The 24,412-nt window shown below is 40.3% G+C and overlaps 1 protein-coding gene across 10 annotated transcripts in view; it reads right to left on the reverse strand.

Annotated features, from left to right (window-relative positions):
* Window positions 1-2,459: 2,459 nt before the first annotated feature.
* LOC123505536 (facilitated trehalose transporter Tret1-like) overlaps window positions 2,460-24,412 on the reverse strand; it is a 34,141-nt gene continuing 12,188 nt past the window's right edge. For 4 of the 10 annotated variants that reach the window (XM_045256967.1, XM_045256966.1, XM_045256968.1 and 1 more), the window contains 4 exons: window positions 18,514-18,624; window positions 18,305-18,434; window positions 13,037-13,219; window positions 11,627-12,749 (listed from right to left, as the gene is read on the reverse strand). In XM_045256967.1, coding sequence (XP_045112902.1) covers window positions 11,704-12,749; window positions 13,037-13,219; window positions 18,305-18,434; window positions 18,514-18,624 — 1,470 coding nt within the window. In that variant the 3' untranslated portion in view covers window positions 11,627-11,703. Of the gene's footprint in view, window positions 6,117-6,853; window positions 7,025-7,138; window positions 7,448-8,791; window positions 8,986-9,005; window positions 9,316-11,626; window positions 12,750-13,036; window positions 13,220-18,304; window positions 18,436-18,513; window positions 18,625-24,412 lie in introns of those variants that run through there. The other 6 variants (XM_045256962.1, XM_045256964.1, XM_045256959.1 and 3 more) reach the window with 6 other exon arrangements.

Here is a 24,412-nt window from a genome sequence, read left to right on the forward strand (position 1 = left end):
GTGCTAGTTCCTTTAGAGAGTAGTAGAGAATTAGCCAAAATTAAAGAACAAATGTCTTGAAACCTCCCTCTTAAAAGTAGTCAAGTCGTAGGAAGATGGAAATACAGAAGCAGGTAGGGAGTTCCAGAGTTTACTAGAGAGAGGTATGAATGATTGAGAATACTGGTTAACTTATATTAGAGGGATGGACAGAATAGGTATGAGAGCAAGAAGAAAATCTTGTGCAGCGGGGCCGCAGGATGAGGGGAGGCATGCAGTTAGTAAGATCAGTAGAGCAGTTAGCAAGAAAATAACAATAACAGATAGAAAGAGATGGATTATTTCGACGGTGAGAAAGAAACTGAAGACAGTCAGTCAGAGGAGGAAAGTTGATGAGACAAAAAGCTTTCGATTCCACCCTATCTAATATGCGAAGAGTACTCCATACAGGGGAGCGCGGATAAGGCCCTTGTACAAAGTTAGCAGTTGCAGGGGCGAGAAAAACTGGTGGAAACGCCTCAGAACGTCTAACTTCATAGAAGCTGTTTTAGCAAGAGATGAGATGTGAAGTTTCCAGTTAAGATTGTGAGCAAAGGACAGACCAAGAATATTCAGTGTGGAAGAGGGAGACAGTTGAGTGTCATTGAAGAAGAGGGGCTAGTTGTCTGGAAGATTGTGTCGAGTCGATAGACGGAGGAATTGAATTTTTTGAGGCATTGAAAACTACTAAGTTTTCTCTGCCCCAATCAGAAATCTTAGAAAGATCAGAAGTCAGGCGCTCTGTGGCGTCCCTGCGTGATCTGTTGACTTCCTGAAGGGTTGGTCGTCTCTGAAAGGACGTGGAAAGATGTATGGTGGTATCATCAGCGTAGGAGTGGATAGGGGAAGAAGTTCGGTTTAGAAGATCATTAATGAGTAGAAAGAGAGTGGGTGATAGGAGAGAAACCTGAGGAACACCACTATTAATAGATTTAGGAGAAGAACAGTGGCCGTCTACCACGGCTGCAATAGAACAGTCAGAAAGGAGACATGTGATAAAGTTGCAGAGAGAAGGATAGTAACAGTAGGAGGGTAATTTGGGAAATCAGAGATTTGTGCCAGACTCTATCAAAAGCTTTTGATATGTCTAACGTGACAACAAAAGTTTCACCGAAATCTCTAAAAGAGGATGACCAAGACTCAGTAAGGAAGACCAGAAGATCACCAGTAAAGCGACCTTGACGGAAACCATACTGGCGATCAGATAGAAGATTGAGAATGACAGATGTTTAAAAATCTTATTGAGGATAGAATAAAAAAACTTTAGACGAGCAAGAAATTAAAGCTATAGGACGGTAGTTTGAGGGATTAGAACGGTCACTCTTATTAGGAACAGGCTGAATGTTGGCTAACGGCCATCAAGAAGAAAATATAGAAGTCGATAGACATAGTTGAAAGAGTTTGGCCAGGCAAGGTGCAAGCACGGAAGCACAGTTTTCATGAACAATAGGAGGGACCCCATTAGGTACATAAGCCTTCCGAGGGTTTAGGCCGGCGAGGGCATGGAAAACATCATTACGAAGAACTTTAATTGTAGGCATGAAATAGTAAGAGGGAGGAGGAGAGGGAATCATTCAAGGTGGAGTTGTTAGCAAAGATTTGAGAGAAGAGTTCAGCTTTAGAGACAGAAGAGATGGGAGTGGTGCCATCAGATTGAAAGGAGGTGAAGATGAAGAAGTAAAGTTATTGGAGATGTTTTAGGCCAGATGCCATAAGTCTCGATGGGAGTTTGAGTTTGAAAGATTTTGACATTTTCTATTTATGAAAGAGTGTTTGGCAAGTTGAAGAGGAGACTTGGTATGATTCCGAGCAGATATATAAAGTGTATGAGATTTAGGAAAATACCTTTTGTGGGCAACCTCTCTATCATATATAGCACGAGAACAGGCTGTGTTAAATCAAGGTTTAGAAGGTTTAGGTTGAGGAAAAGAAGGAGGAATGTATGCCTCCATGCCAGACACTATCACCTCTGTTATGCGTTCAGCACACGTGTCTCTGACACGGAAACTGTAATCATTCCAGGGAAAATCAGCATAATACCTCCTCAGGTCCCACCAACTGGCAGAGGCAAAGCGCCAGGGGCACTTCCTCTTTGGGGGATCCTGAGGAGTGATTGGAAAAATGGAAAAGATCAAGTATCTTCATGATGTCATTGCACAATACATATTGTATATAACTTGCCAGAGTGCAATGGAGTATTTTCACAAGGAAGTAAAATAGTTCAAACGATAATAGTAGATTTTCTGATAGCGGTCAGTGACATCTGATTAAGGAAATAATGATTAAAGGGAGATTTCTTGGAAAGAATATGAGTAGGAAACAATGGTGATTGTTGTTGCTGTTGTTGTTGCTTCTGTTGCAGTCGTTAGACTTATCAGATAAAGAAAATGTAATTATGCATCAAAATTTAGTAGATTAAGCTCGAAAATAAAACTAAAAGATTTCTAATGAAAATCTTTATCATAATACAATAACATATTTACCTTTTTGAATGATAATCAATAAATCGCATATCCAGTGAAGGAAAAATAGTTTTCAGTAAAATCAAGCATCAAAAACACCCAAAAACAAAACAGACATTGAAAGGAGAGTACAAAAAGGTCAAATTTTTATATGCCCCTCACGCTCATTTCCTTTGTAGATAAAAAAAAAATCTAATATCAGCCATAATATCAAATGTGATACTTAAAAATCGCCTCTTTACGTGTCTTCCCGTGAGACATCGAAGTGAAAAAAAGACAATAAAGCATAACATATGTGTGTATGTGTGTGTGTGTGTGTGTGTGTGTGTGTGTGTGTGTGTGTGTGTGTGTGTGTGTGTGTGTGTGTGTGTGTGTGTGTGTTTATCCATCGTATGGAATTAGTACAGTAAAGAAGGCTGCATGATTAATGAGACACAGACACCATTGTGATTCTCAACCATCTTTCAGTTCTTTTAAATAGACTCTAGTTTCAATTACTGAAATTTACAAGGATGTTCTCATGATCTTACAAATATTTTAACAAAAATTTTGCATCGCTAATAGAAAACCAAACATAATAACTCGATTGTCAGTGTGGTTTTTGAAGACACACCTTATGGGAGGGATTGCAAAGGAATTCGTAATATGGACTCAGTTTTACGCGACACAATAATGACAGAACACGATAAGTTAATTTCTGACATATCAATCATAAAAGAAAAACATTTGAAATGTATACTAAGAAAATTCATGTAAATACATAATGAAAAGTATGATTATCGTCTAAGAAAAATATTATTGAGCTTATATTTGATCTTAAGATAAACATTTATCAGACCCAATTCAGGACACATAGTTTTGATATTTTCAAGTAATAGTTTGAATATACAGAAAATAAATATTGCGACACAATGTAACGCTCGATTCAAAACCTGTGCAACTTTAGACACATTCACAGACACTGAGATAAGAACAGTCAGTATAAGATCATACATGAAACTGAAAGACTACTGAGTGCATTATAAAATTAGCGTATTTGAGAGAAAGAAACGAACAAAAAAGGACAGATAAGAGTAGATAATGATGGGGACAAGAAATTCACCTGCATTGTTGTAGAAATAATGACACAGATTGTGATGATGGAGGCGATTAAGAGGGGATAAAGAGTGTGACAGAGAAAGAAAGAGACTACTTGAGAGTCTAGGAGGAGTGAGAATAGTCCATCGCAGTAAATTACATAGCACAAGAAATGCAGATAGTGAAAAATAGTGGTAATATAGTAAAAAGTACTGAAAGGTAAGATACAAGAACAAAAACATTAGAGGGTGTGAAGGTAGTTACTTGAAGCCTGATAAAAGATCATAAGATAATATGAATATGGAGAAATAGCACGAGGCAAGAGAATGATCATTGGATGCGAGTCGCATCGTAGTGATATGATGCTGTCTTCATTGACACGTGACTTGTCGTGACCAGAGAAGATTTCAGTTCTTTACAGATCCTTACTGATAACATAAGCAAAACTCTTATCGATGCTTTACAGGACTTTTTTTTTTTTTCAGTCTACACTGTATTTGTGGTAGATGTCAATGATATCCAGAGCGAAGTTTGCGGAGACGCTCGACTTCATTTTCATACTTCAAGTGAAGGCGACTGATCTCTGTTACCCAGGCAGCTTTGGCTTCCGGTTGGCGGGGCCGGAAAGTGTATTTCCTGTTTTTCTTGTTGCCTCCCTGCACTAACTCCAGTATAAACGTTTCCTTGTCACTGTCCGATTGAGCAATGAGATTTAATTGCCTGAGGGGAAAATGATCTTTATACTGATATTTTTCTTTTTTAGGTAAAACTATCACTATCATCTCCTCGAAGAGTAACACATTATATTTTGTTTTGTTACCTAGCATGCCAGAAGGGTCTTTGATGGTAAAGAGGTTATGAAGGACCAGTGTGCCTAGTGTGTGCAGGCTGAACGGTGCCCCGTTAACAGCGTCAATCAGAATCCCAGAGTCTCCCTGCCGATATATTTCTCGAAGCAGATCCACTACTTTCTGTACCAAATCCTGTTCATCGACAGGGACAATTTTTGCTATTTTCTCAAAAGTCATGAAGTAAAAATGTATCCTCTTCCATGAAGATTTGATGTCTAGCTCTAGTGTAGGATGTTGCTTCAGAATCTCCTCTGTCTGTTGCTCCAACTGGGATGCAACCTTCGGAGCATTCATGATACAATACCGATACTGGTCAAGCTCCTCCTTATGGGAGAGAAACACCCATGCTATCCCAGAGCTGGATGGAAACTCCTGACACAGGTTTTGGTACATGTCATCATGAAAGTTGAACAAGATGTCATATCCCCTGAGGAGATCTTGCAGTTCAGATGTTAATGTTTCCCTTGCTTCTATAACTCTCTGAAGAGTGTCCAGATATTGGCGCTCATTCTCCAATAAACTAGTTAACTCTTGCTCCAGACTTTTGGAAGAACCTTGCTCCTGTGGAAGTTCCTTGTCAGGTATGTATAAGTACTCAGACTCTTCCATTTTCAATGCTCCAAGATGCAGGTCAGCTTTCTCATTATCATTAGATTCCTCATCTTGGCTGGCTGAGGATGCTATTGATGGCCGACGATTTTGAACAGATGAGGAGATAATATTGGAAACAGATGGCAGAGATACACACACATTGACTGGCTTAGAAGCTACCACTGTTGTGGACACCAACGTGATGGTTACCCTAGACGTGGCCGCTAAGGAAGTGGATGTCGCCGAGGTGGACGCTGTTGTAGCCACTGTTGGTGAGGACGAAAATACTGCAGAGGACACCGCTGACGTGGACACCGGCGTGTGAGACTCCGCCGCAATTGACGCCAAAGGGGTAAAGATCTTAGGGATCGTCAGGGGTCGGATGGAATATTTTGAAGTGAACACGGGTCTTTTAGCCGCCTTTGAGCTGGATACAGATGGAATGGATGCCAACTGGGTGAATGTTTTAGGGAGTGGCAATGGTCGGGTGGACACCTTCGAGGTGGTCATTGTTCGGTTAGACATTGTCACTGTGGAAACGGGCTGGGTGGACACTGTCACAGTGGACAGAGGCAGGGCGGACACTATTGGAGTGGACACTGTCTGGGTGGAAAGCTGCGGAGTGAATACCTTGGCTACGGATGTTGGTCGTGGGGTAGAAACCACTGGAGAAGATGCAGATGCATTAGCAACAGCAGATGGGGTAGATATGTTCAAAATGGACGTTGGTCTAGTAGATACGAGTGAGAACGGTGAACGAGATACCAAACACAGCGGGGTGGTCATAAGCTTAGAAGTGGTGGGCATTCTGACCAATGGGGGTCTCCTGCGCAGTGGAACTACAGGAGTAGGTGCCCTGGGAAGGACAGGTTTGACGGAGATGGGAGGTGGACGGGAAACAGGCTGGACTACCACACGTGCGGACGGTGTGTCAGGGCGCAAGAGTGAGGCCGAATTATGTACACCTGTTCTGTTGACATGCTGTGTGCTGTTAGTGCCTGGTCCGCGCTGAGCATCTGATGCAGCAGTGAAGGGTAAGAATTTGGATATCAGCCCAGAATGTATTGTGCTTTGAGGCGCCGAGGGTCGGGAGCAAAGTGATCCGAGCTGAGACAACCTGAGGAAGAATGCAGTAGCTAGAGAGTGAAGTGAACATCTAAATACCTAGATATGTAGAACAGAGTCATCCAACTGTCGTCGCCATGAAAATCCACGAAAAGACAAAGAAAAGTCAAGAAGAATTCTTCGCAAGTAAACGTGAATATGGAGAATTAACTAAAGGTGAGAGAGAACGAGAGAACTAACGAAAGAAATTAATGTTTAACAATTTAACAGGACTGTGGTTTCTTTCACTGCAAAGTTATCAACCTCAAAAATAATCTCGTCAGCAAGCACCTTCCAGACTTTAGTCAAACTGAGGATAAATGTACAAGAAAATAATTGAATTAGTACCTCCATTTAGGATAAATTCATGTCAAGTCCTATGGTCAATTATGGACGGCATTTATAAGTATCAATATATCCATGAAGTCGATGCAAATTGTACAGATAAGAAAAGAGTACAATATATATTCATTACAGGGAATAATTATATGAAGTGGGAAGAAAATATAAATCAACACCGATGAAAGAAAATGCCATAACGTAAAATATGAGACGAGCAGGGCGGGATGTGGCAAAAGGCGATCTAGCTTAACATCAGAGCCAAATAGCGAATAAAAAATATGAGAGTGAGAATTGCGCAGGGAGAAACTATAATCCCAGGCTAGCAAGTGCCCCAATTCGTAAAAAAAAAATAAATAAATAAAAATAAATAAATGAATAATAAATAATTAAGGAACATGCTTAACTCACCTTTGACTCACTTCATCCTGCAGTTGCTGAGAATCCTCTCCTGACATCATGTCGAGCACCACAGCGAGTCGCACTCTCTTCACTTGGCAGAGGCCAACCAATACCAGATGGCCCTCAGCTCTCCGCACTTGCCACGATGGCGCATCCATCCTCCAGATTGAATCGACTGACCTACAGCATCAAGTGAGATGAACAAGGAGACGCAACACATCACAGTTTGCTTCAGTATGATATCAACACGCCACAAATCAGTCTCAGGAAAAACGAAAAGCCAGTTTCACTAACCAAGACCTCGTTGCTGGTCACGAGTAGATTTTTCTGGTCTATGATGACCTCCACACCCATTAGTCCCCGCTCCAGTCGACCCAGCCAACTCGTGTCCTCTACGCGACCCTCTGTAGAGGCAGTGTGGCACATGGCAAACACCCTTGTTCGGGCGTCTCCGTCCAGGGGTGTCACGGGTTTAATCACCTCCACCAGACCCAGAAGGAGCGCCCTATGTTGGTCTAGGTTGTCCATGACGCCCACTCGACGGTCTCACTCTTTTCTTCAATTGCCTCTTGCAGCTGGTTGTGTAAAGACAAACTAATAAATCTGGAAATAATGCGAATAACATACATAATTCGTCAGAAATAATGGAGACGACAATAAAGTAATGTCTAAATTCAAGTCATAGTACCAAACTCTGTAATTTGACATGTGTGTTTGAGTGAATTAGCTGTTCGACTGAGTCGCTTTCCCACTGTACTGTCGAGATTGTTGCCTGCATTTTAATACTTACATACCGTTTCAATTATAAGGTGTTTGCACTTTACAAACTCTTATCTCATGGTATCTTTTCCCTTCCCCATCAGTGTCTTCCATACTACCTTTGAGGCTCCGCTCACCGTCCCGTGCTGATGATAAAGTGAACTGTTTGCAACACGGAATAATTAATTCTCTTACCTCGACTACTTTCAATAAGATTCAGTGGAAGTTGATGTTTTATTATATGGTGTTTCTATAATTCTACTGTTAAAATAAGTAATCTACTAAAGGATTCTGCACTACTGATGGGAACTAGAACCATGAGTACTCATATTAATCTCAGTGGACTTCATCTAAAAAGAACTGTAATGAAGACCTCGAATATTTATGTGTTGATGTGTAAGAACAAAGAAAGACTGAACCATTAATACAGCAGCACTGTCCTTCCAAGGATCAGATCACTCCAATTTTCAATTCAACATATACAATAAACTTCAATAACTTCAGTAATACCAGGCATTTTACATCTGCCATTGGTCATAATGTACTCCAGCCAGGTACTTCATATCATTGCCACGTCGGACACCAAGAACATTCTACAAAGCTGTTTCGTCCTTCATAGTGTAGCGACAACAAGCAGTAACTAGGAGTCCATAAGTGAGATTGCAAAGTCTGCCATGTACCGAGCATCGCAACCTTTGGCCTATCACAATCACGTGCCCGGTGGCAACATCACGACTTCATCTATATAGTTCCTATCTGTTCAAATGCCGACGCTCTTCAAGGACTGAATGGTTACTAATATTCATTACCGCCATACTTTCACTTTCATGTGAAGAATACTAATTTCAAAGAAGCTGAACAATAATGCATGTTGTTTTTAGAGCTCAATATATATTTTCGTGATAAGGTATTACTTTCAGAGGAAGTTTTAAAGGAATGTTTTCTTTTATGTGCTCAATAAATATACAAAATTAATATCTATGTATACGCAACACGACAAAACCAAAATGGTTTCGAGAGTATGATGTCGGCTCCTGAACATCAGATAGCTATCAAAGTTGTAGGCAATGAACAGTAATTGTCTGTCATTAGTCAAGATAACTTGTCTAGTCGAAAACTGCGTAGTTTTTGAACAATCATCAATAATCAACCATCAATTGCTGATCTGGAAATACGTAGGATATTCACCTGCACACTTTGTTATTCTTTGACCTGCATATCGACCCGTTTTTTTCCACACAATTCTCTTTGCAAATTGCCACTTTTATATTGAATATTTCAAAGAAACTAGATTGCCAGCGAAATTAGCACCAGACACGCCAGGCTCGGTTTGAAGCAAGTGAGCCTTACTGGATGTAAATACGTATAGCTCCGCATTAGTACATTTTGGCTTCCTTCGTACCTTGTGAGACTGTGTCCCTCTGTGGCAACAAACAACACTTCCATGTACTTGTGAGGAACGAAAAACAGCGCGCTGCTTCCATTTGTGTCTTGCTGAAGACCTTTTACTCCGTGGGCACCTTTCCACACATCTGCAGCCTCACTAAAGCTTCCTGAATACCATAGGCATGCACATTTATCAGATAGGACAGTCGGGTTATCTTTCGATAGGAGAAAATTCTACCTATCGATAACGCTATCTTGCCAGCTTTATCTTGGCGAAGTGGGTTACCGCGCACTCAAGGTTTATTAACCATCGACTCTTATCATTTTTCCTGGTTTTTCATGTTGAAGGATCATCTCTCTCTCTCTCTCTCTCTCTCTCTCTCTCTCTCTCTCTCTCTCTCTCTCTCTCTCTCTCTCTCTCTCTCTCTCAATACAAATAATTGGCAAATAACTCCACCATCAAACTCAATAAACATCTTCTCCCACCATAACTGATTACACCAGAAAGAGTTTCCACGACACACACACATTACACACACACACACACACACACACACACACACACAGGCTCCGTGGCAGGAGACATGTAAGTTTATATACAGACCACTGACTCCTCATCATTGTCTTTGTCTTTGAGGGCCACGGATTAACAATTTGAGATATAGAGATAACGGTATGCATCCTACGAGTTGTTTGTGACAATTACGACAATGCCTTTGCCAGTCTGAATCTACCAGGACTGCTTGCATAAAACCAGGAAAACCTAAAAAAAAAATAGGAGAGAATTTATTCACATGACCGTCAGTTGCGCCGCTTTCCTCTTCACGATCACTACAATCTGACACACAACAAACTGATAACGATCTGCCCACCAGGGAAAGGCAGCTATCAGTGAGGCGCCATTTTGGCCACTGTGTAAGTCATCAGAACAGAGTGAATGATTTAAGTGAACTAATTTTTTTTACCAAAGTAACCTTATTAATTTATTATCATTATTCCTTTATCATTTATTGAATACACTGCAGAGAGAGAGAGAGAGAGAGAGAGAGAGAGAGAGAGAGAGAGAGAGAGAGATAGTTACTTAGCGTCGACTGCCACAGCAACACACTCGAGGTTCCAAGTAACTGCCATCAAGTAATATTTGCACTTCATTACTCAAACACTTCCCGTGAGAAATCAGACACACATCCAGCACTTGTATCATGGCGTGTACTACTCCTTTTATTTTACAATGAAAACTCATTATACATACGAAAACATTTGCAGCCGAAAGCGCCTACAGCGATAAACATAGTGAGATAATGTTTTCTATCTTTTTATGTCCTTGGATGACTTCAATGTTTATCAGCCAATTTAAGTGGTGCATCACGACAGGATATTAATAACCTACAAATGGGGTGTCTATTATATATCGTGAAACTCGTAATTACATACTACATAGTGACCGTTGAGTGCATGTGTTATCACCAACTCGGTATAGTGTAAGATTTATCACATGGAATTATCTATAATGGCCAGCTAGATAATCAAATAAAGTAACAATGAACTATGATATTTTGTGTGTGTTCCAAAAGAGCATTTATCGAGCACTGTAAAAATGTAGTTTAATCTAAGAAAGAAAGCTGCTTTTGTGAAAGTATTAGCGTGTCAATATTTTTGTGAGTACACTAGAGGTTATCTTTTAGCCTCTGCAAAAAAGTAAACAAATATTTTCAATAAAAATCTCTTGACTTTTTTTTTTTTTTTTACCTGCTATCAGCTATCATTGTGTCAATCAGATTTTGATGCTTCCTATCAAATTAACAAATAGATGAATGAATGAATGTATTGATTAACTAATGAACGAGCTTAATTAATCAACTGATAAATATCCTGTACACAGTGCCCTCCCACCACCTTCACACTCATTGGTTTTATTACGAAATAGTACAAGCCACTTACGTATGGATCCTGCCCCATGGTAACTTCGGTCACTGGACTACACAACACCAATGAACAGAGGTGAGTGAAACCAAAGACTCAAAGAACAAGTGGACTTTAGCTACTAAGTCACAGTCATTCAGTGACTATCATCCCTTCTTCCCGACCAAGACATGGCAAAAACACCCGCCACACGCCGCAATACTCAGTTAGGGATTGCCACGGAAAGCATATATACGTAAGGAGTTCAGGGAAAGAAGGTCATGTCATAGGAACTCATCTCCATATTGGTCCCGTATTGCCTCTCTCTTTCTCTTGTCTTTTGTATTATAGCATTTTGTTGATAACTCTTGATCGAATCGGAATGTTTAATACCTCGTGCTTTTTTTTATGGATATTGTTTTATAGTAGAGATATTATCGTAAATAAAAAAAAAAGATAGATAGATAAACAAAAAAGAAATAAGACAGACGACACATTCTTAGTATCAATGAGTTCCAGACTCATATCCAACACGAGATTTGCTGCTGACCATAACCCAACAACATCAGCCAGCATTCACTTGGTGTATCTGAACATGAAGATTGTTCTGATTTCTTGATTCATCAACCTGTTGAACATAGCGAGTGGCGCACAAATGTTTGTAAGCCAGATTCACCACAAGACAAATACAGATAAATCACAAAAAAAGAAGATTCATACATAATACACATATTATTCAAGTAACTTTGTCATGTTTATTCAAAATTTGTTTCCTTAACATTGATTGAGAGGGGGAAGGGAAACTTATATAACTATATAACATTAGAAGGCTCTTTTGAGGAGTCAAAGTTAGTTTGTATTTCAGTGAATGATCTGCCTCTGGTCTCCGGCAGACAAGTGAGCACGAAGATTACTCCACACAGCGAGCACAATGCGTATGCGATGAATACTCCGCCCATTCCCACCGCCTCCACGCTGAAGGGAAAGGTGAGTCCCACCAAGAACAGGAAGAGGCTGAAGCAAGAGTTGATGATGCCCGCGCCAACGTTCCGCACTTGGGAGGGGAGCAGCTCTGCCACCATTGTCCACGAGATGGGGCCGACGCCGATTCCATAAGCCAGAGTGAATATTGAAAGGCATACGATTGGCACCCATCCCATGTGTGGCCCGAGACCATTGCTTGAACCTGACCACACCCACAGGAAGATCCCAAGAACGGCAAGGGATACGCCTGCCACTGTCATGCAAGTGGACAACAGGAGCCGGCGTGGAAGTCTTTCTATCAACATCCAGGAAAGGAAGCAGGGCAAGAAACGCGCCGCGCCCATTACCACTGCACACCAATAAGGATCGAGACTGGAACCCGCCATCCGGAACATCTTGACGGTGTAAGTGAGGGCCGCGTATTGTCCTGTGAGCTCTTTGAAGAGTAAGATCAGGATGCAAAGAGTGAGTGGTTTCAAGTACAGAGGTTTCCTGAGTAGAAGCAGCTGTTCTGCAGCTGTGGGTTTGTGTATCCTCTCTGTGTACACGGTGGACTTGATGTGTTCAAGCTCTGGATTAATGTCGACTCCGCGACCTCGAAGGCACATGAGTGAGTCCACAATGTCGTCCTCACGATCACGCCTCGCCAGCCACAGCGGGGACTCACGCAGGAAGAAGAATAACATGAGCTGGGGGACGAGGATGGCGACGAAAGAGAAGGCAAGAGGGCTGGGGAGAAGTATAAGACCTCCCAAGTAGGTCACGAAGGCGCCCAGCATCACCATAGCCTCCGCAACGCCCATCATGATGCCTCGCCATCGCACTTGACTCACCTCTACAGGGTACACCGTGATCACCACCATGTACACCGAGGCTGTAACAGGGAGGCACTGTGAGGCACTGCACACCACACCACACCACACCACTGATATCACTTGCTCTGACTTCTTCCATGTTTATGCCATTTCAAAAACATCAAGATTCTAACACAGATATACGACTGAAACGTTCATACCTTCTCTTATAGCAGAACTAATGACATAACTGAAAATTTGATCTTTTTACCTTATTTTACTCAAATTTGTTATATTTTTATGCTTATTTGCAATGCCGTTAAAAACACTGGCTCTAAGAGGCGAGGAGGGAGCAATGTACGCTCACCTACGAAGCCCTGAAAGACTCGAGCGATGAGGAGCATCCTGAAGTCAGTGGACAGAGCGATCATGACCCAGGTGATGCAAATGGCGGGCGTGCCGATGGCTAGACACAGGCGAACCCCGAGGCGCTCCACTATCAGCCCGGCCACCACGCTCATCACCACCGACACTACCATCGGCGTGGACGCTGCAACACGCAACACACTCCTTCAGTATTATACACACATCGAGGCGCTAAATTACTACACACGCTCTTCCTATGTTAGTACAATATCCACAGCGATAGCCATCACCACAACTCACAGCATCACCCCACCCAACATGTCTAGATCTTGACTCCACTCTCACCTACATTGCATTGTCAATGCATAAATTTGCATTGGTGCTTATCTCATTTGTACATAGTTATTGTGTGCTGGGTTGCCCGGTGCTGCATACACACCTCATCCAGACACCAAGGAATTGTTTAAGGAATTTTCACCGCTGCTGCCTTGTAAAGATGAAATTTCTTTAAAGAAAATATCAATAATAATCATGAAAATCCAGCGTCAAAGTTAACATCCGTTCATTGTCCAAAACCGGTGGGGGGAGGAGGGGGGGGGAAATCCGACAACTACAAGAGACAAATAGGCACGTCCCGAAAAAAAAAAAAAAGCTAAAAGTTACCCATGGGCCAGGAGAGTCATCTTTTGCACTCTTAAGTGGTCTTTATGAAACATAAATTTGGAAAGTATACATAATTCCTTTCACTGTCAGTGGTTTCAACATCAACTATCCATGTACCATCACGATTTATTGATATTCATGACAAATATATCCAATTTAGTCTTGCTTCAGAAATAAACTACTCACACACACACACAAAAAAAAAAACACACACACATACACAGCCAGACACCTGAACTTCAGAGAGTAAATAAACACACAATAGAGATGAACAAGCAAGGGGAGTTTCTTTTGAAATGCATTGAAATAGAGAGAAACATAAAGTATGAGAGGTATTGAGAAGACACTTTGGAAAGAGGGATCATATATCAAATATGATGGTCCAAGAATTCAGAATAGCAGAAGAGGAAAAGAAGCTCAAGTGAAACATATAAACATATATATATATATATATATATATATATATATATATATATATATATATATATATATATATATATATATATATATATATATATATATCGCAGTATATTCTATAAATAGCTCCGTCATTTTATGTGGTATAAATTTTATCACTCCTATTAGTAGGAGTTAATATGTAATATGAATATGAAATTAATCTATTCATATATATACATATATATATATATATATATATATATATATATATATATATATATATATATATATATATATATATATATATATATATATATATATATATATATATATATATATGACTTGAAAAACAGGGCGTCTATAGCGTACACGGTACAGGAGAGAGAAGACCCACAAAAGGACGGTTATCTTCATTATATCCACTTAACAACGTTTCGGGAAAGTACATATCCCATCTTCAGGTACAAAAAGGCAATCTTAACAAAAACTCCAAGTCACAGAGAGACTTGGCCTGTTGGAGGTGAAGTCTTTGTAGTTTCCTTGCAGATTTGAGGGTCAACCGGCCATAGTTGAGTAGTATGACAGTACGTTGTGAAGTGGATATAATGAAGATAACCGTCATTTTGTGGGTCTTCTCTCTCCTGTACTATATATATATATATATATATATATATATATATATATATATATATATATATATATATATATATATATATAAAATATAATATATGAATAGATTAATTTCATATTCATATTACATATTAATTCCTACTAATAGGAGTGATAAAATCTATACCACATAAAATGAAGGAGCTATTTACAGAATATACTGCGAGTTTCGTAGCCTTAGTACACATGTGTTGCGTGAATACACCCCACCTCTCCTTCCCTTTCTACTGAGATGCCAACCGATGAAGCACAACTGTGGCGCACATCTCTCTCTCTTTCTCTCTCTCTCTCTCTCTCTCTCTCTCTCTCCTATGTATGTTATTATGTCAACATTATCTTTTATGTGGCATAGCATTTTTGGGATCTCATGCCTAAGTCTTATTCGCATAACAATATTTCTGAGTTGAGAGAGAGAGAGAGAGAGAGAGAGAGAGAGAGGGGCGGTGGGTGGGGCGAATGAGGCAATAGCGTAAAGCAACATGGTCAACACCACCAATATAATAGGAGCAGCTGCGCAGCTCTGATATTTTCTGCCAGTTGTATTACTCCAAAGGTTAACTGCAAGACGCATGAACAGAAATCTGCTACAAAGTGACAGATTTCGGTAGCCTAGCAACTACGTAGCTTCCACGTTTCAAGGTCCGTTCTAGAATAAGTCACAACCATCCAAGATAGAGTGTTCCAAGGCTTTACCTAGTAGTCAGTGTCAGCCAAGGTGCAGGGCAACGCTAAATTTCTGGCACGGCTATACATTTTTTTTCAGATTTGGTCGATGTAGTGCACGCTTAACGATTTTAGCAGCTGATTTACGTCCCATCAAGGACAGCGTCACATGTTTTGAGGCAAATTTTTTGTCAGTGCTGAATTTTCGAGGGATAAAAGATCAAGATAAACAAGCAAAGCCTTCCCGAGCAATTAGGTTCCCTCTCGCTTACTCATGCCATATGTGCTACCGTCTCACCAGCTAATTACTTCGAGCCTTCTTTGGTTAAAACTCAGCAATATTTACAACTCACATTTTTTTTTATTGATTCGACAAAGTGAAATGAGATACTAATTAGGACGAGCTTAAGTGAACAAACCGCATCGAAATGTTTATTATACCTTAGAAATATACATTGATAATTTGCGACATTCACTTGATTGATGCTGAAATAATCAATGTTATCCTCCAAATATAAAGATATGGTAAGAGAACGCGGTATAAGCGAGACATGGAGCTATCTCGATAAACATTAACATTTGCTTTCAGTCAGACATCTTGCCACAGCAGCGCGTGAAATGACAAGCTATTTATAAATGCTCCTACTTTGAATATTCTCAGACAAGAAATCAGCACCACCATATCGCAAGAAATGACATCACTTTCTTATCACAGTGTTCATTTTGTTTCCTGTCACCCTGATCGTAGTAAATAATTATAATGTGGAAACTGCGTGATGAAGTGAGCAAAGAAACCGGATGGAATGAGAGTGTATCACAGAATGCGTAGAAATAGAATGCTTGTGTTAATTCTCTCTCTCTCTCTGGCAATGACTTACATTTGCTGTTTGTGCGCTTATTTCTTAACTAAAAGACTATGCAGTGCTCTACTACGATTCAGTGCTGCGTAAAACATTTTATTAGTTGCTTTCTTGGACATGTGCACACACACACACACACACACACACACACACACACAGACAGACAGAGAGAGAGAGAGAGAGAGAGAGAGAGAGAGAGAGATGTACCGGCCAAATCTAGTATAGGTCCCACGCTCACATGCTCACTACACCACGCGTTGCCAACTCCCTTCTTTCTTATCCTCCCACCTCGCCCACACTACATACTATACTTCTCTCATAATGCGCTCCCACCGCCTCTCCCCCCAACACACCACTCCACAACCTATCTATGCCTCTAAGTTTATGCGTGAGCTCTTTATCCACGGTCACATTCCAGATATCCTCTATGATTCACAATATAGATTTTCCATATAAGCTGTCATACCCTTCGTTCCGTGAGGAGGTTTGTACTAGCGGCAGAATGGACGGGTAGGTGAGACTTGCGTGTTGGTGAAAGCATATAATTTGGTAGGTATGTATTGATGGAGTGCGTTTTATAACAATAGGTACGCTTCAACGTCTCTCTCTCTCTCTCTCTCTCTCTCTCTCTCTCTCTCTCTCTCTCTCTCTCTCTCTCTCTCCTACATTCAGTGTTATAATATTTCAATCAAACAAAGCAGTCCAGAAGCTGATGTGAACCGTGTATCTTTCTTTCCTCTTTGTTATTTTCGGTCACGGCAAACAATTTCCCCCTGCTGAGATGGGAATTACCTGATAATAGATAATAGGGGCAAATGATTGTTGTCGTTAATCAAATAAAGCTACAACACAATTGTCTACCACTCCCTACTTCTCTAAAAAAAAAAAAAGAAAAAATCAATAAAAAAGGGAACTTTAACTGCAGCTGGTGCATACGTGGGAATTTTCTTTTCTTTTGGGATGTATTGTGCCAAGACATGTCTCGGGCAGACATTACTTAGAACATCTAGATATGACATGTGACGGCTGAGGAGAGCTAAAATATGCCAATATTGTGAGTTTTGAACGCCTTGAATGTTTTGAACGGTCAGTGTAACCAAATCAGCTGAGAAGAAAGTCACATGTACCTATGACTTGAACTCTTTCAAGAGGTAGGGTTCAAGACTTTTCTTTTCAAATTTGGATAGTTCATTTGGCTTTTCTTATGGCAACTGACTTGGTTTTTTTTCTTCCATTTTGTTGGCCTTGGCCAGTACCGATCTTAGATGAAAAATAAGAGCGAAGACAGAGTTGACATGAAATGTACCAATCTAACATAACAGCATATCTATATCTTGTCTGAAGATCTGATCACCCTTCTTGAGATTCAACATGAGAAAGGCTCGAATCACAAAAAATGGTCGTGCACTTTGCTCTGTCATGGCTATCGCTTTTTTTTTTTTTTTTTCAGTTCAAACAGCAATTCGTATATGCACGTGAATCCCATGGCGTACTTTGCTGACCAATCGCGTGAAAGAAAGTCAAATTAATAAAATAAACAAGAATAAGATACAAGGAAACGCCACCAGCAAGGTGCCAAAATACCTACATAGCAACGCATTCATGATTGGCTCTTGCTATAAAGACCTCTGTCATGCTTGCCAACCGTGTGACGATCTCTTTAAACATAATAATCCTGGACTATCCGACCATTCATGTGCGAAGGTATCTCGAAACTACAGGGACTCACACTTCCTCATTCATGTCCTCTTAAGAGTAATGAGTGGTATGTTGACACCCACCAGGACTACACTTCATTGCGTAGATGGTATCAAATGCATTTTTTCTGATATGATACAATTCTACGTAATAAATTTACTGAAAATATTAATTGCATCCCTTGTTGTTGAAAGACTGATTGAACTCTAGATAAAATCTATCCTTTTTTTTTTCTTAAGAAATACTAATAAGTTCCAAACCAAATGAGACTTTAATGTGGGCGGCCCAGGTATCCAAACAACAAGGGGAAAACTCACCGAACCACGTGGTCTGGACAGTTGAGAACTTGATATCCGCTTCCTCCCAGCGCGCCAGGGCCACGGCAGGGTAGGCGTGTATCATGCCGATTGCAAGCGCTGCCAGACAAGTCACGATGGACATGATGCCCTGAAATAGTATCACAGTAAGAACTAATGAGATTTCATAACACTCTTCATCTTTGACAGCATCCGAAAGCGACACTAACCTGTCTGTAGAAAGCGCCAACTCTGGGCCAGCAGCACGAGCAGGAACGTGCAGCCTTCAAGGGCATCGTTTGAGTGGTTGGGGTACCTCCAGTGTCCAGCGGGGTATCATTCTGTGATGAGAATGTGTCAGGCAGGTGAAGGTTTGTCATCGAGGTAACAAACATATTGATTAATGAAAATGTGTCTCTATTGGTCAAACCTTCGTCCATCCTATAGAAAAAAGGTTTTCATGAAGGGAATGGTAGAGTCATTGGAAGGGTGAATCAGCATTGTATTTGGAAGGACTGACTACCTTTACACATCACTTGTGGGGGCGTGGTCACCCATAAAGCTTAAATAATTCAGTTATATGCCAAAATAAAAAAAAAAGCCTTAAACAAATACGGCAGCAATCATGGCATACGCAGCACAATAGTGTCACTCAAACAGCGTGCACAAACAAATCTTATCACATAAATCGAAAATGCCTATTTATTTAAGATTCAGTGGCAGCCTCACTTTTTATTTATTTATTTTTTTTTACGGTAAGGCCTATAGCGCCTGTAGGCACACTTGAAGAGTGTATGAGAGATGGATCGCTAGTTTTCATTACCCCTGCATACCTTCTTTTTTCTTGCCAAACGACACGCATCTTATGAATTAACTAAACAGCCTCTCTGCTTACACTTCCAGCGGAACTACACATGACTAGCTGTGTTGGCAATTATGATGTGGCGATACCAGACTTGTCACCGCCACGCACACCATGGCACTCACAACTGCTCTGTATCTGGGGCGGCAGTGGGTGCTCTTTTTATATTGCCTTGAGGAACCACATATAGCCTTGGGACACTCGTAAATGAGCACGGAACACTGAATAAACAAATACGTACTCCTGCTGCCCACCATTACCCATCCGGCAGTAACAATGCAGCGCAAATGACATGCATAAACATCAACACATCTGGCTCAAAAGGCGAAGGAATGTCTGAGAAATGCGAAGGACAATTTTATTATTTCCCAACTATTTTTCTGTCAGTGTATCATATTGCTGTGACCGTCATTACCTTTGTCTTAAAGAAAGTACTGTTTACCAGTGACAGCGGTATAACGAGACCCCACTTACTGAAGACAACACAATCTTGCGATCAATGCAAAATCTATCATGAATACTATAGTGTTAGTAGCAGCGGCAGGAACTGAAGTAGTAGTAGTAGTAGTAGTAGTAGTAGTAGTAGTAGTAGTAGTAGTAGTAGTAGTAGTAGTAGTAGTAGTAGTAGTAGTAGTAGTAGTAGTAGTAGTAGTAGGAGGAGGAGGAGGAGGAGAAGGAGGAGGAGGAGGAGGAGGAGAAGGAGGAGGAGAACCATTAGTAGTAGTAGTAGTACTACTACTACTACTAGTAGTAGTAGTAGTAGTAGTAGTAGTAGTAGTAGTAGTAGTAGTAGCAGTAGCAGTAGTAGTATTAGTAGTATAAGTAGTAGTAGTAGTAGCAGCAGCAGCAGTAGTAACAGTAATAGTAAAAGTAGCAACAGTAGCAGCTGCAATATTAATAGTGAGCAGTGATATTTGAGAAAAAAGCAAAAGAAACCATTGATTAATATTTATATAGGCATCCATTTATATACGCATTTTCAATGTAACAGTATGAATCAGAGAGAGAGAGAGAGAGAGAGAGAGAGAGAGAGAGAGAAAGCGGATGGAAAGCCTTTTTTTCCTTGCTAACTGTAAACTTACACCCCGGACCATCACTGGGAGAAAAGCATACATGTGGTGATGCTCGTCCGTGATAATTGGCGGTGACCTGTAAGAGAACAGCGCTTTGTGAGATGTAAAGACAGTGTGACGCTTCTCAGTCAAAAGTGTAAGAGTGTAGGTGGGTTATTATTGCCGATGATTTGAATGCACAAGTTACTTGATCACAGAACACAGGAATGGAAAAATTTCGTCTTTACTATCGAAAATATCTTACTTTTGATCAAATAGAATAACTTATCACAGTCACCTTCTGTAAGAGGAACTATGATACCTGACGATGTGTAGCTGTTTGTGTGTGAAGGATCTTAACAATGAACAGCGTTCTAGAAAAAACACAACAAAACAAAACAGAATAAGTGTGGTGCATGATTAGCAAACAAGCAAGTCAGGCAACAAAACAGTGGAGTAGTTCATGAGACTCGATTGAATGTGTGTGTGTGTGTGTGTGTGTGTGTGTTGCGTGCGCGCTCACGTTCATGGGGACACTTGTATGACCTTGAGGATCGCGTGTGGCCTTTTGTGTACGAGAGAGAGAGAGAGAGAGAGAGAGAGAGAGAGAGAGAGAGAGAGAGATGTACGTAGTAAAATTATTGGTGCAAAATACGGAGACGACAGTGTTGAGTTAGGTGAGGTTCATCGACGCTCTCTCTACAAGCAGGAGGAAAATGTGTGATCGAGAAGTGAATGCGGCGATGAGGTAGTAAATAACAATAACTTCAACAACAACAATAATAACGATAAAAAAACAATAATAATGATGATAATATAATAATAATGACAATTATGATAATCATAAAAAGAACAATAATAATAATAATAATAATAATAATAATAATAATAATAATAATAATAATAATATTATTATTATTATTATTATTATTATTATTATTATTACTATCATTATAATGTGTAAGGTAATTTATATTCATCAAAAAAAGTCTGTTATTCTTAATATTTTGCCCAGTAAAAGTGATCAATAGTAATAGTAAAGAAATAATGATAGGTAGATACATTTCCTTGACTTTCCAGGTCAAATGATATCGAGTCGTTCAGGCGGATGACATACGCCACGCATGTGACAGCGGTGAACAGCGCTCTGCCAGCCTGGTGGCTTTACTGAAACGCTTCCTCAACAATTCATAAACCTCAAGATTTATACGAATGTTATAAGCTTCGATTCTTAATCTGCTGTTGCTGCTGCTGCTGCTGTAGCTGCCGACACACACACACACACACACACACACACACACACACACACACACATACACACACACTGCATTGGTGTAGGCGGGTGCGGTGCACGTAATAATAGCACAAAGTGTTGTTGTTGTTTTTGTTGTTGTTGTTGTTGTTGGTGGTGGTGGTGGTGGTGCTGGTGCTGGTACTGCTGCTGCTGTAGTTGCTGTTGTTTATCATGTTTTGGGAAGAAATAAGTGGATAAGATCCTGAAATATGATCAAACCTCGAAATATGCTAAATACGATCCTGTCGAGACGTCCCGCTGTAAACAATAAACAAACATTTTAGTAGTTTTGTAATGGTTACAAACATACGCCAAGGAACGTCCTGAAAAACAGTGACATCAAAGGGTTTTTTTATAGAATTTAAGACCAGAACATCGTAATATTCAACGACACTGCAACTCACAAGAACCGAGGCATTGGAAGTCCCTGTACACGGGGAACTGAAACTGAGTATGTGAACAACAATATTTGAGAACTTATTTTGACAGCAACGAATATCAAAGAAAAAATATAATTAGTAGTGTAGTTGAAAGCACAATGACTCAGAGATTTGCTAAGTGCTCACCAAATACCTCTAGTTTTAAAATAGGTTGACACTCCAAAAATTAAAGGTTAAGTGTCTTGAAAGCTCTCTCTTGAAAAAGTTCAATTCATCGGAATCGTTGCATGGAAATATAGAAGCAGGCAGGAACTTGCAGAGTTTACCAGAGAAAGGGATAAATGTCTGCATGAGAATACTGGTAATTCTTGCATTAAATATACGATCCGGAAGTGTCATAGCTAGATTCGAACTTCAGTATCAGTAAGCTGATATTATTTCTGGCTCCCACCTACATCAAAATCGGGAAGAACATAAATAGTATGCTGAAAGCATATGCATATCTGTTATAAAAAATTTTTCTTTCCAGAAAGACAAACCAAGTTAAATCTTGAGAACAAAAATGTAACATATTGTAGCAATACAATGATAAATAGCTTTGTAAAAGAAATAACAGAAACAAACTGAACTAAATATATAGCACAAAAAAGTAAAGAATCAATATAAAGTACATGAAATTTTATAAGACTGAGTAGATAAGTGTCTACGAAAATGCGAATACAACTTCCGAAGGACAGCTACCGACCTTTGTATGTAACGATTTATAAGGAAGCAATGTGTAACGGAGGTAGAAGTAACATCTTATCAACACATGTAAAAACAAAACAGTATCGGATGATAGCATCACGACCTTGCCGCACTTATGTAAATGCATTTAGATATAATACAGAAGTTAAATAAGAACAACTAGATGATGACACAAGATGATTTTGTCTCAACGACCTTAATTTATCTAACTATTTTAATGAACATGACAGCTGACCGGACATTCACAACTTCGTAGCAACCACAGCTGTGTGTGTGTGTGTGTGTGTGTGTGTGGGTGGGTGTTTCACTGTTTGATCCGCTGCAGTCTCTGACGAGACAGCCAGACGTTACCCTACGGAACGAGCTCAGAGCTCATTATTTCCGATCTTCGGATAGGCCTGAGACCAGGCACACACCACACACCGGGACAACAAGGTCACAACTCCTCGATTTACATCCCGTACCTACTCACTGCTAGGTGAACAGGGGCTACACGTGAAAGGAGACACACCCAAATATCTCCACCCGGCCGGGGAATCGAACCCCGGTCCTCTGGCTTGTGAAGCCAGTGTGTGTGTGTGTGTGTGTGTGTGTGTGTGTGTGTGTGTGTGTGTGTGTGTGTGTGTGTGTGTGTGTGTGTGTGATGCAATGAGTCTTCTTATCTTTAGTGGGAGTTTTAGGGTCATAGAATCCGATTTAGAGTGAGGCCTTGCACACACCTCAACATGTGCTTGCTCAAGGACGGCACTTCTCTGAATAGCCATTTATGAGATGATCCCGACGTAGAATTCAACATGCCAAGTGACACTCGAGTATGCCAAAGGGACGATTAGGTGTGTGTGTGTATGTGTGTGTGTGTGTGTGTGTGTGTGTGTGTGTGTGTGTGTGTGTGTGTGTGTGTGTGTGTGTGTGTGTGTGTGTGTGGTATTTAGGAACGGACTCAAATACATTACTTTTCCTGTCATTTTTCCGCTTTTCTCCTCTACACTGTCTCTTCCTTCACTTCAACGCACTGCACCTTTCTTCCTATCGTTCCACTGCTCACGACTAAATTCCACAACACATCTTCCGGAAATATTCGACGTAATCCTGAGACTTCTACTTTTTCCCGCTTCATATTCTTCCTATTCCGAGAGAGAGGCAGAGAGGGACAAGGACCGAGAGAAAGAGGAGGAGAGAGCAGCCTTGGACGTCAAGGATTTTCCTCATTTTCTTTTTTTGTCACACGTCTCATTGTCTTATTCAGATCTCTCCTTCCTACATTTTTGGTGGGGAGGTACCTTCACTGTAACACTTCTTCTAGTACTTATTCTTTATTCTTTCCTTTTCCTCTTCCCTTTTCTTCTTCATCCTAACCTCCATTACTGCTCTTACTTCCCTCATTCCTCGATCTCTTCTTCTACCTTATCATTAACGTATTGTCTTTATTTTCAACCTCCTTCATCTTAACACCATCATCATTGTCATAATCAAGTTTCTTCTTTCCTCCGCTTCGCCACCTTACATTGCTATACTGTATTTGTAACGTTGTACGATTGTTTTAGTTTTGCTATTTAGATGGTGGCCACCGGCTGAATTGGGGAGTGATTTATTTTTCTATGAACTTTCTCCATCAAAACTAAAAAGAACAGGAATTTTCTCCCGTTATTTATATTGAATTACTTACTTCCCGAAGAATTAGGTCATAATATTAAGTTGTTTTATGCAGCAGTGACTTAGTACTCTTGATTCATATAAGCAAAGTTTACACAATTGCACAAAAAAAAAAGAGTAAAAACGAAAGTAGATAAATAA

This window comes from Portunus trituberculatus, chromosome 18 (assembly GCF_017591435.1).
Source record: "Portunus trituberculatus isolate SZX2019 chromosome 18, ASM1759143v1, whole genome shotgun sequence".
In the NCBI taxonomy this organism is placed as follows: Eukaryota; Metazoa; Arthropoda; class Malacostraca; order Decapoda; family Portunidae; genus Portunus; species Portunus trituberculatus.